The sequence below is a fragment of the Penicillium diatomitis genome (genome assembly GCF_028827545.1).
Source record: "Penicillium diatomitis strain IBT 30728 chromosome Unknown utg000015l_segment0_segment0, whole genome shotgun sequence".
In the NCBI taxonomy this organism is placed as follows: Eukaryota; Fungi; Ascomycota; class Eurotiomycetes; order Eurotiales; family Aspergillaceae; genus Penicillium; species Penicillium diatomitis.
The window spans coordinates 1119340-1131666 of record NW_026623187.1 but is presented as its reverse complement, the minus strand read 5'-3'; the positions used below and the strand labels follow the sequence as shown (position 1 = coordinate 1131666).

General features: G+C 51.5%; 3 protein-coding genes across 3 annotated transcripts; 1 reads left to right on the top strand and 2 right to left on the bottom strand.

Annotated features, from left to right (window-relative positions):
- Window positions 1-668: 668 nt before the first annotated feature.
- On the top strand, window positions 669-2498 carry N7539_009136 (uncharacterized protein; the record flags this gene model as incomplete). The annotated part of the gene is made up of 1 exon (XM_056938731.1): window positions 669-2498. The coding sequence occupies one exon, from the start codon at window positions 669-671 to the stop codon at window positions 2496-2498; it is 1830 nt and encodes a 609-aa protein (XP_056786108.1).
- A 1854-nt stretch (window positions 2499-4352) lies between these two features.
- On the bottom strand, window positions 4353-6976 carry N7539_009135 (1-phosphatidylinositol-4-phosphate 5-kinase; the record flags this gene model as incomplete). Its single annotated transcript, XM_056938730.1, has 2 exons — window positions 4353-5748; window positions 5829-6976. The coding sequence occupies 2 exons, from the start codon at window positions 6974-6976 to the stop codon at window positions 4353-4355; spliced, it is 2544 nt and encodes an 847-aa protein (XP_056786107.1).
- Window positions 6977-10519: 3543 nt separating this feature from the next.
- N7539_009134 (glycoside hydrolase family 18 protein) lies at window positions 10520-12009 on the bottom strand (the record flags this gene model as incomplete). Its single annotated transcript, XM_056938729.1, has 3 exons — window positions 10520-11585; window positions 11651-11751; window positions 11827-12009. The coding sequence occupies 3 exons, from the start codon at window positions 12007-12009 to the stop codon at window positions 10520-10522; spliced, it is 1350 nt and encodes a 449-aa protein (XP_056786106.1).
- Between the last annotated feature and the right edge of the window lie 318 nt (window positions 12010-12327).

The following is a 12327-nucleotide window of genomic DNA, read 5'->3' as shown; positions in this document are numbered from 1 at the left end:
AATCGCTGAAGTTCATATCGGGTCAATGACGAGAGATTCTTGTGATTTCAAGACTCAGAAAAGATCATTGCATGTGAATCGAAGGGAATTCATGTCGACTTGACCTGGGTGAATGGCGAAGATACATTGTCGTCTGTATTGCTAGATATAAGCGACCTGGGTGAATGAACAACAAACCCCCGCATGGTTCCAAGAGTGTCGATTCTGTCGAGAGCAAGTGCAGATCGAAGTTTATTCAACTTGGAACACTTTGGATGTTCGTAACTTTTGAGTGTCATTCATACATTCCTTGAACGGGAAGGCCATGACCATACTGGAGAAATAAGGGTGGCAGGCCAGGACAGGTGCGAGAGCAGATGGTAGCCATTCTCGCGATGAATTCTAGGTAAAAGACAAGGTGATTTCAGACATGAATGAAGAACAATAATCGAGACGTCCACAAGGTTGTCACTTTGATGAGGTTAATTTAGGTACTTTAGGATTAAGCGTAGTTTGTACTTTGTTCTGTTCATTCCGCCTGTCAATCCCCGTTCCCCACGTCAATTCGGTTCTGGAGCTCGCTGCAAACCATGCAAACACACCTGATGTAGCAGCCTAAGATCCACCGTGAGTTCGATCTTCGTCACTTTCATAGCGGCCATTTCCCTCCGCCATTCAAAGTCCAAGCAATGCTGCCTCCTCGGACGGCGTTCAATCGATCACCGGGCCACCTACGACCGGTGCTCGCCTCGCGCGCACCGGCTCCCAAGCTGCGACTTCAACCTTTCACGCACCGCAGCCGGCTGCTGCTGTCCCGTGGCCCAGGTCGCCCTCAATTACCTTTCCTATCGCCTCTCACTCCGACTCGATCTCTTCCGCCGCTTTCAATACACCTGCGCCAGCACTTTGGTCGGCTGATTTCGACGGAAAGCCGAGCGCATCTGAAGAAGCGGCTCTCGCGCGGTCTCAAGCTTGGCCTGTCGTTCTCCGCCATCCTAATTCTGATCCAAATCATCCAGGTCGGATTGTATCAAGAAGACATTGAGCATGAGTGGCCAACGCCGTCAGAATGGACACTCAAGAGCCGCTGGTGTCTGCGTTCTGCTCAGGCAATGATGCATCCGGAACACATTGGCAAGCTGATGACCAATTGGCCCATGGTCGCTGGGTATCTGCACGAGTTGTTGGAGCGATTGGAAAACACCGAGGGCGAGGGACAGGGCATTGTTGAGCAAGATGAGGGTGGAATTCTCGTCGAGGGTATTGGAAAGATGGGCCATGATGTGTCTGCGAAGAGTGAACATTGGCGTCGGGGATACTTCCAGGCGCTGATGGGGGCGGCCAAGGCTGCGGAGAATCTGGATGGGTGGTTGACGGATCGCAAGCAGAAGATCTCTGCACCTGCAGAGTATGTTGTTGGACCCTCAAATCCACGACCAAAGCCCATGCCCGCGGGGCAGAAGTTGGTCCCTCGTGAGGAAGATTGCGAAGCGGCTTCGCCACCCCCAGAGACCTTTTACATGAAGGTTTTAACGACCAAGGGCTTTGACACGCGGCAGAAGCTGGATGCGGCTCTAGCATATGCAGACTGGCTCGATTTCAAGGGCTTGACCCGCACATCCGACGATATGTATACATGGGCGCTGGACATTGCGGCGAACGGCCTTGACGGTGACGCGAGTCAAGTAGTCGATCTGAAGACGGGCATACTCAAGAACAATGGATCCGATCGGCCCTCAGAAAATATCCTACGTGTCTCAACTGCGATGGCCGTTCACCACGCTCGTCAGGGCGATCTGGCCACCGCACTTTCACTCTTCACATCCGTACTCAAAGCGCGACGCACACTCCCCGCCGGTTCAGAAGCCGCCTTTTCCTATCGACCTGCACCAAGACCGTCAAACGACCCTTTCGCCGGCATCGTCACCACTCTGAAGAAGATCTTCAATAAAGCCGAATACCCTCCTGCCCTGCCATCCGGTGACGCCCCGTCTCTTCGAACCCCCGCCACTCTCTGCGACGAAGCCGGCCTGATGACCTACATTGGCGAGATACTCTATGCATCCTCTTCCAAGGACCAAGGACTTGCATGGACCCGTGACGCAGTTGAAACCGCCGAATCAACAATGCTCCAACTCACCAGTCTAGAAGACAAGCCCGTTCGCACACGCTGCGCACAATGCCTCAAGGTCGGACTCGAGAACTGGAAGACCATGGTGGCGACGCGTGTTGCACAGGCAAAGAATGAACTCGCCGAGGCTAACGGAGCGGGCAACGGCACTGGCTCGTCATCCGCGTCGTCGTCGTCGTCGTCGTCTTCTTCTTCTTCCTCCTCCTCTCGCTTCTCGTGGTTTGGCGGAAACACATCACGCACAAATAACACGTCCATGCTCGAAGAGGTAAAAAGATGGGAAGCCGAAGAGGCAATCTTGGAGGATCGAATTCGCCGCCTTTTCCCCACGCTCGTCGGCGAGTCCGGGCTCGATACCTTGTCGCCCAACAGTTCGTTGTTCGTCTGAGATGAGCCATACTCGAAACTTCTCCTTTGTGAAGGAGCCGGGGCTGGGCTTGATATCACCCGCGCCGCTCACGTCCTCTGATCCCTGATCCCTCCCCACCTGTCCTTTTTGCGTATGCCCCTTTCTTCAATCCCTGTAATATCTACCCTGAACGTCTTGGTGTACATCATTCTACCCCCAGCCGGGTGACGACATCTCCGATTTGAAAACATTTTGTCTAGCTGGGAGGAAGGCCTATTTCATAGCGATTACGGCGTTTTCATTTTCCTATCTTTGGTGTATTTTTTTTGGAGGGAGGGGGGAGGGGGGAGGGGGGGCGCAAAAATGGAAATGGAATGATTTACTCTTGATATTCTCCAATTTACAAACTTTCTTTCCACGTCTCGTCTTTCGATCCGTGTCCTCGACTTCTATCAATTTCCCTTCCAACATGTGCAAATTGTTCATTCTTGCGCAAGCCTGGAATAGGATGTACATGCAGTGACTGCTGCTTTTTTGTTGATTCGTGATCTGGTCCAATATTCACAGTCTAGGGTGCATATTGGAAAATCAGGTAAATGGTTGATTACATGACTTTGGTATTGCCGCATCTACTGTAGTGTGAATGAGAGACGAAGATAAAGTGGACAAGCAATTGATACCAACATCGTCTTGGTGCCATTTCTAATTTGACTGTTGGGTAGGTCTAAAGATGAAGATAGTCCTGGATTTGGCACTCGGATCGAAAGGACTGCGAAACGCGCGCACGCAAGAAAAGTGAGGCTTATCAAAGGAATAGAAATAAGGAGATAAGAAAAGGAGCAAAAAGTCAAAGGAAAGATAATTGCTTTATTGCAATGTAATGTAGTAAGCACTGAGCACAATTATAGAGACAAGAAGGAGAAGGACGAGGACATCGAGGACAACGCAGAGACTGAGGGTAAAAGACAATGGAAGAATCGGACAAATAAGAAAGACGTGACAAATGTCAGTTGACATCTTGGACAAAGAGTGTGAGAAGGAAGGTGACAGGAAGACAGCCAATGTAGGTTTGGCTCAATCCAGTCGACGGTTGCAAGGACAAGTGACAGGGACAGTGAGGACCATTCGAGTAATTGGTCTATGATGGTGATGGTACAGGGTATTTGTATCTGAAGCGAGACAAACACAATAGTTGATAGGTGGATGGTAGGCAGAAAACTGGACTTGGTATGTCCATGCCCGTGTCCATGAGCGACGGACGAGGGCGATGAGGTGGGTAGAAGACAGTCGATTTGGCAGCCGATTGTCTTGCTTCAATACCCTTGATGCCACTCCCTCCAGCCCAGAGGCATGGTGTTGAAAACGGATAACGCAAGCAGAAAGACGAAGACGACAGACGCTCAGAGAAAAGGAATTATACACACGTCACTCGTGAAATTGAGTTGGGACGACCAAAAATGTACTGCTGACGAGCAAAATCGTTCGCACAAGGGAGGGCGGGGAAAAGCGATAGTGAAGAGCGGGGCATACACAAGGCAAGGAATGCAAATGAGTTAAGCATGAGCTTTGAACAAGTCATGCCAGTCTGGACTGCGAGGACGCGGCAAGGGGAAACAAACACACATCTATCGAGCAAAATGGGGGGGGGATATCTCGCTGAAAGGGGACAGAAGGGCACAAAAAAAAACGGAAAAAGACAAAGAGACAGATGGGAAAGTCATGAGTCTTTCAGAGAGCTGCGAAGTAGTGACATGCTTGACACATCGCACTCACCCAAATGATTACAAGACGGAAATCAGGACAAGAAGAACGTGATGAGGCTTCATGCAATTAATGATGTTTTTCGCCACACGAGTCACCTTGAACCGATTTCCTTTTCCCCTTGCCCACAACTTACGAGCGCTCTTCAGTCGGCAAAGGTGGTAGATCTTTCTCAGTCAAGCGAGGACCTTGTCGGCTATTTTGTGAGCTGCGTCCACCAACGCTGCTTGCCTCGCCAACCTCGTCGACAATCGGTAGGGTAGAAGTAGGCCCCGGGCCAGCGGCGTCCGACGGGTCCCGGACGGTAGATAGGATTCGGGGTTGCGTGATAGAGACATCTCTTGCAGCCTCTTTCTCAGCGGCTTGCATGACACGATCGACAGAAGACGAGCGGTTCTCGCCCGACTCACGTTGTCGTTCGGCTTCTTCCACGGACATGGTGATGCCCTTGACAAAGTGTACGAAACGATCGCCGTAGCCCTCAGGTGGAATTGGCGATATTTGAGACCGATCGTGTGAGAGACCCTTGAAGAAATTCTCAATCTTCTTAATCATGCCGTAGTGGGTCAGGCAGTCGATGATTCCCAGGTAATAAATCTCATCGCCGAAAGTACCGTCCTCATGAGTGGCACGGAACCCACCATCGTCAGCGTAAAATTTAAGTCCCTTTTTGCGCGAGTCGAGAACCTCTTCAGGCATCTTTGCCATTGCCTTGTCCAACGGCACTGGACGCTCCCGCTTGATCAACATGCGAAGTTCACGGGCCTTGCGCTCATTCTCGAGCTTGGACGGCGTCCGCATGAGCATGTTGTTTCCCTTGTTTTCCTCTTCGCGGTCCCCGCCAGGTTGGAAAACTTGGAGCGTTTTGTCGCGCAGTTTCTCTTCATTTCCGCGTTCCACATCATGAATGCCGACCAGCAGCGAGTAATCCATGATCTTCAGCTTTTTGAGCAGTTCCACATCCTTGGTTAGTTGTTCAATGAAGGCGGCACGTCTCTCAGGCCCGCATTGCAAATGTCGACCCCGTCGAACCCAATTAAGATCTTTCATAGTCGCTCGCGGATTCTTCTCGAGGTCTGCCTCATGTAAATCACGGCCGATGGTCGAGCCTTTTAGGTCAAATGTCTGGTGGATATCACGGTGCGGTGGGAAGAGATTATTCATCACGACAAAGTGGATCTTCCGTCCATAAGCCATCTTCACGCGATGCAACCCATAGAATTGCGAGATGAGCGTATCGGGGTTATCTTGCACGTGCTTGTAATAAAGTGGTAGAATCTTGCGCAAAAGCTTATGTTCGGAATGATGGATCGTCTTGATGATGTACTTGTAATCGCGGGAGAAGTAGAAGAAACTTCCACTCTTACCGGGCGAGCCAAGCTCTGACAAAATGTATTTGCTGGTCAGAGACATCAAGTAATCGGCGGGGTCGAGGTTGAATTTTGCGCGCAAGTGACGGAACACCCAGGGGGCATAGTCTTTGAACTTGAAGTCGTATTTGGCGGAGGGAATCAGCTCGTTGCCGGTTCTGTTTGCCCGTCAGTCAGGCATCCATGAGTGCGATCCGAAATGGAGATCGCGTTCGCGGTGAGTAATTCAATAACATACATGTCGAAGGAGAACTTGTGTTTCGCTTCAAAGTCTGCAGTAGTTAATTCTCGATCCATTTTGGCGTTGATCCGAGAGACCGTGAAACGAATGCCGGTCAACATGTTGTATGCCGTCACATAGTTGACGTGATTTTGGTCGACCTTGGTACCCACGATCACCCGCTCGTCGTCGTCGTCTTCGCGTCGTCGTCGCGATGCTCGCTTTTGCCTGATGGCCTCTGCCCATCGCGCGGCATCCTCGTCCGGTACTGTGTCATCTAATGGTTCTGACTGCGTCCTTGTCGCCCGTCGAATCAGACTGAACGAGGTACGGCGGGGACCCGCCCCAGTGGGAGAGAGACGACCGCTCGTGTAGGCCGCATCTTCGCTTTGGTCGCGACTATTCCGACGAACACTCGTACCGCGCGGAACTTGGAGAGAATTACGTTGCCGCATACTCGACTGTTGTGATTCGGATACAGGAAAGGTTTCGGGAGAAGAGGGAGCCGGCGGAGAGGAGTAGCGGTGGTGAATACTAGCTCTGGGTTCCGGTGACAATCGATCCGAGTCGGGGGAGAGACGACCTGTGTCGTCGGAGTGGGGAATCTGCAGTAATGAGGCCGATGGGCTTGTTGTGCGACCGGACAGGACGGTGTCGTCTGCTGATTGCCGGTGTGAATCGCCATTGGGCATTGACTTGCCTAACGCAGGTCGATGGCTCGGCGTTGTGGCGCTGCCATTAGCTTGGTGGACCGGCGTTGGTGCTGCCGCAGAGCCTGCTCCGGGGCCAACATCCGAGTATTTGTTGTCTGTCATGGCAGACGACCGGCCGAGGTCCCGAGGATCTTTGACCGAGCCATTGCCCAAGGAGTGCATGCTGCCGTCCTTGGAGTGTGGCAGATCGCGCGTATAGGAGCCTATGCTTGACCGGGTGCCATTCAGGGAATATGCGCTGCCGTTTTTCAACTCGGAGATGAAAGGACGATCGCTTTGCTGGGGATTATAATTGTGGTCGCCGTTGGGCCAATTAGTCCACAGAAAGGTATTGCTGACCGATGTTTTGTCGTGCGACTTGCGATGGGCGGAATCAAACGAACGGGGAGGTTGAGGAGCTGGGGTGGCGGTCACCGTGGCCGTCTGACAAGAGTCGTTGGAGTATGAGGGCATTATTGGCTTTGTGCCAAAGATGTCGAGACCGTCAACTAATAAAAGATGTTGAACCAGGGGGAGGGAGGGAAAGAGGGGGTGACGTGAGCTCTGCGTGGTCCAAAAGTCTAACCAATGGCAGTCGCCCTTAATTGGCAGACACGATTAAAGGATATAGAAGGAACCCCGTGTCGGTGAGTATAGGACCGGTCACGCAAATCGAGAGAGACGATGGTCTAGCTGAGGTGAAGGAAAGTCGGGCAAACAAATGTTCTGCGAGCGGAGGATGGCAGCCAAGCCTCAGAGTGGCAAGATTGGAGGAAGGAGTAGGGTGTTTTCAGCGGGTCAACATGATCAGGTCTCACGGAACGGGGGGGGGGGGGGGGGCTCGAGCAATTCGGAAAGACGGGGTCAAGCGCGCAAGTGAACAATCGTCCAGTGAATTAGGAAGTGACGATGTTCCAGTCCGTGTGTTTGGTAGGATAAATTAGAATGATTGGGGGAGGGAGAGGGGGGGGGAGACGGAGGAGCAGGAAGAGGAAGAAGAGGCTGGGCTGGAGAATGAGGTTAGAGTGGCTTGAGCGACGGCAGCCTGGCAGAGACGGCGTTGCTGTTGTGGCCGTGGGGAGATTTGAGAAAGCGTCACAGGAACACTGGGACAGTGGGACTGGCAGGAGGAAACTGGAACCTGGTAATTACCTTATCCTCCGTGCCTGGCGTCGTAGTAGGTACTTCTCCATCCGCTTACGATCGCCGCTATCTACATGTCAGCGGTACTCCACAGCCGTACTGTATTGCTGTATGACGGGAAATTCAATTCATCAGCTCGGTTTCAACTGTAAATTTCTTCGGCCCGTGTTTAGGACGATACATAAAATACGGCTCACATACTGTCGGACTGACGATTGTGAAGCATCCCAAGACCCAAACCCCTTCTATGATCATAAGACGCTCTGCTATTTCTGTACAAGTGCATAACTTCAGATATGCAATTTTGCATCGATACACATGCCCTTACAGTCCTGAGTCTAGTCATACACACGTAGCTATGCCACTACTGTAAGCTCAAACCATCTCCAAGATGGTCGAACCGATTTGCAACTAGTACGCCACAGCGGTCACGCACCTAACTTCAACGATGCGTGGTGTTTTACGTGTTTCTCGAGGTCAATACAACTATTCTACTGCGCACTGCGCAGTGTCGTACAAGGGTTGATCGACACGGATCAGAATGATATAATACTCTGTCCGTCACAGATCATCCTACGACGATCGAGAACCCGGCACCCGACTCTTGCCCAAACACCGTACCCAAGATGCATGTCTGATCTCCAGCCCCCCAAGACCGGCCACTACTTCTTGATCAGGTAAAGTGCTGGCGGTCGGACGAAAGAGATGAGAGGGAACAATTTGTCGGGGATAAGGACAGTCATAGTCATAAACAGGTCTGTTCCTCATCGTAGGACTGAATCCTCGTCGCTTTGCATGCCGATGATCCAGGTTCAGATTGTACGCGCAAGAGGACTCTCTAGATCTACTCATCTACTGAGGTGATAAGAGAGTTCCCTGATACTCGGCCTGTCCTATGCGCCTAAAGACCCAACATGCACGAATCTCGGTCCTACCTGGTCATAGTGGCTAACTCAGCAGGTCGCGGCAAAGGTAGTCAAATTTGAGAGTCTTCATACAAATCGATGAGGCCGTGTCTTCACCATTGTGCGGCAAGGGAAAGCCCCCCTTGAGTCTGTCGCTAACTTGGTGACGTCGGGAAGAGGAACTACCTACATAGTTACCGGTCCAAAACTTGCCGACGAGCACCTGAGCATGTGACTTTTTTCGACATGTACGAGGCAAGGCAAAGGGGATCACATGACTGGGAGTAGTCAGCCGATCATAGGGCTGTTCCACCTACCGAATCCTCATACTCAACGAGATCATGAATTAAGTCGAGGACCGGTCGTCACTTTTACACAGGTGCTCATACTCTGAGCTTCGAGTAACGGCCTCGATTCACGTCATTACGTGGGCACTTCACGCCTTTCAATGTCCGACCTTTGAACCTATCGACCTAGCAACCTACAGTATTGCGTATTCAAATCTTGTCCCTGAGAACGTGACGGTACAGAGCTACGCGCACCGCTCCACATCAAACCTTGGCGTCAAGTGGATACTACTAGACTACCTTAGGTAGTGATAGCCTGATAGGTACATACTAGTCCGGTAACATCAGGAAACGGTACCTGGTTCAGACACAGTGGCGCAGCCCTCCAATCTATGCTGGCGTCAACACGGCCCCTCTAAACGAGAGAGCTTTGTCGATATTACAATTGCTCGAAGCTCCACAAGGTCCAGTATCTGTCTCGGTCAAAGTGGCGCGTTCGGGGTGTCCAGCTCAACGGAACTGTAGGAGGGTACAACAAGAATGATGTGCCTTACTACTAGCACACTCGTATAAGTTGTGGAGCTATGGACACATTGGACAGGACCGACGATATATTGACCAGGATCAGGCAGGGCACATTACATTATGAACCCAAGCATTCACACGCCAAGCGACCATGTGACATGCTGTTTTCGTAGGAGTCGGGTATACGATTGTACCAGTGAAGTCCAATTATTCGACTTCTCGCATTACCAGCTTAACAAAATGCGAGTTGCTTCAAGTCACGGAGCATACATAGAATATCTAGTATCTACATCTTACAAGTCATGAATTGTGAAGTCTTCTTATCCCCACGCCCGTCTCCGTTCATCCCAATGTGCTTGGCGGGAGGTGTAGTCACTCAATACCCGACTCAGACTGTAGCACCGGTGGCAGCGAGAGTTCTAGCCCCTCCCCTGCTTGTCTATCTGTTTATAGCAGTACTGTGACTGTCTCACTGGACACTTGAGTACAGATCAAATGGCTTGGCAGCTAGGCTTCTCCATTACCATGCTGAATCAACTGCTCTTGAGACTTTGCAAAGCAGCCACCCCCGGAAAGGGGCTCGGATGGATCCAGACGATTCAAAGATCGGAAAAAAAAAAAGGGGGGGGGGGGGGGGGGGGGCGGAGATGGATATGGAGCTTATTAATCGAATTGCAATGCCCCGGTCATGCGTGCCAGGTGATAATCAAGGCGTACTTACTACTTACTAACTTGGTAGTGAGGGTACGTATTGCGATGCGATCAGATAAGTCTTGGGCTGCCATCGGGAGTAAGTTAATCCATTCTACAAAAGAAGGTTTGTAAAGTCCTGAAGGCCGGTTAGATTTTATAGACTCGCCCCACACAGCTCAAATGTGCGCTGGAATAAGCACGAACAACCGAATGTTAAGGATGAAGTGTAGATACAAAACTTGGTATTATTACATCAACCCTCGGGCAGGTTCATCCATCTAGTAAAAGAAAGACTCGGCAAAAAGAAAGGTAAGGAAAAAGTCGAAAACAATGAAGGTATGGAACACTATCCCCAGGACCGACGACGAAAAAAATCCACCAAGCAACGTCCTATAGAACCGCGGTCGACCAAGACAAACTCACAAGCCAAGGATGGAGTTGCCAGCGAGAACGTCGTCTAATGACTAATTGCCCGAAAATCCAGCCCTCAGATTCTCATACACACTGGTCGGATAGTCAAGATTGTTCAGAGACTGGTCCAAAGCCTCAGACCCACCATATTGCTTCACAGTGGCGCTGATCAAGCTCAGGCTGTCATTGCGATCTTGACTCACCTCCCACCAAGCGGTACCCGCCAGTCCCATGCACTGGGTGTACTCGGCTTTGAGAGTGGCAATCTGCGGGGTGTCGTAGCTGACAAGGTACTTGCGCTTGGCATCGTAGCTGTAGCTGCCTCCGACACGGGGCACATTAACCACTGTTGCGTTGAATCCGGGAATGGGCAAATCCCTGTATCTCCAGAGTGCGGCGGAGCCGAGACTGCCCAGCGAGCCACCGTCGATGAATTTGTCGCCCATTCCGCGGGTGCCGTTGAAAGAGCGGCCGTAGAGAGGGTTCTGCATGACGATTTTGGTGGAGGGGACCCGGCCCTTGACAAGGTAATAGTCTAGCGCGGAGACGGTGTCAAAGTCTGTTGCGCGTGGGTTTCGCTTGTCCGGGAACAAGTTGGCTAGGTAGCCCGTATAGTTGCTGAAGCCGGGCCCCTGGTAATCCACGGCCATCACGTTGAAGAAGTCCACCAGGGGTATCATACTGGCAAGATCCAGCTGGGCGATCGTCTGTACGTTGGCCGGGGAGGCATAGCTGATCTGGAAAGGAGAGGAGGCATTGATCTGGCAGGCCAATTGATCCAGCCCCTGACGCAGACGCTGCAAGACGTCGACCATCTGTGCTGCCTGGGTCTTGTCCGCTACGTACTCGTAGTCGATGTCGATTCCATCGAAGCCGAGATCCGCGACGAACTGCACAGCAGAGTCTACAAAGGCCTGACGTTTGGTGGCAGATGCGAGCATGGGAGCAAAGTTCTGACGGTAGCTCCATCCGCCGATGGAGAGCATTGTCTTGAGCGTGCGGTGACTTTTCTTCAGCAAATACATCTGCTTGACATTGCCGTAGACATTGTTGCCAGCCGCAGTGGTGTTGTCTCCAGGGTAGGGGAATTGGAGATCAGCCCAGGTATCGCTCAAGATACTACATAGGTGTTAGTCCTGTGATCAAGTACGCAAATGATCAGACAAGGTTTTTGTTTTTCTCACATGGCACCGGTAGTCGTGTTGATATTTGCAAACGCATAAGTCAGGTGGGTTAGCTGCTCAGCTGGAACGTCGGTGATGCGATAGTTGGCTCCGTATATGTCCTGCGCGTAGGATGGCAATACTGTAAGTGAAGTTCTCTTATCCGACAGATGACTATACAATGGTATTGTTCTTACCCAGTTGCCAAAATATCCAACAGTCTTCATTCTGGTGCTTGCTCCAGCGTTGACGCAGGTCCATCGAGGCTCTTCTGTCGGGTGGTGAGCCGGGTGATGAGCCGGGTGATGAGCCGGACGCTCATGGCGACCTTGGACTCCCACGGCCGCAAGCACTAGGCAAGTGAACGTGTTCAAACGCATCTTGCTTGAGGTCACAATTGCAAGGCCCAGCAAGAAGACACTTAAGTCAGAAGGAAAATGAATGGCAGGTAGGACAGCAGCCTACGACTTGTGATCAACACAAAAAAAAAAAAAAAGAAAGAAATGAGTGGACGGCTGCTCTGTGAGATGTGCCTACGATCTGAGTTGAATCCAAGATGCAGAGGCGAGCGGCATGCTCGAAGATATAAGCCTTTTTGTCGAGGAGATGCACCCTCATATCGCACCTTGGGTGATCACATTACGGGGGATGCGGGATGATCGGCGCCATTGTGGTCTCCGGAGACTCCGGCAAGAACC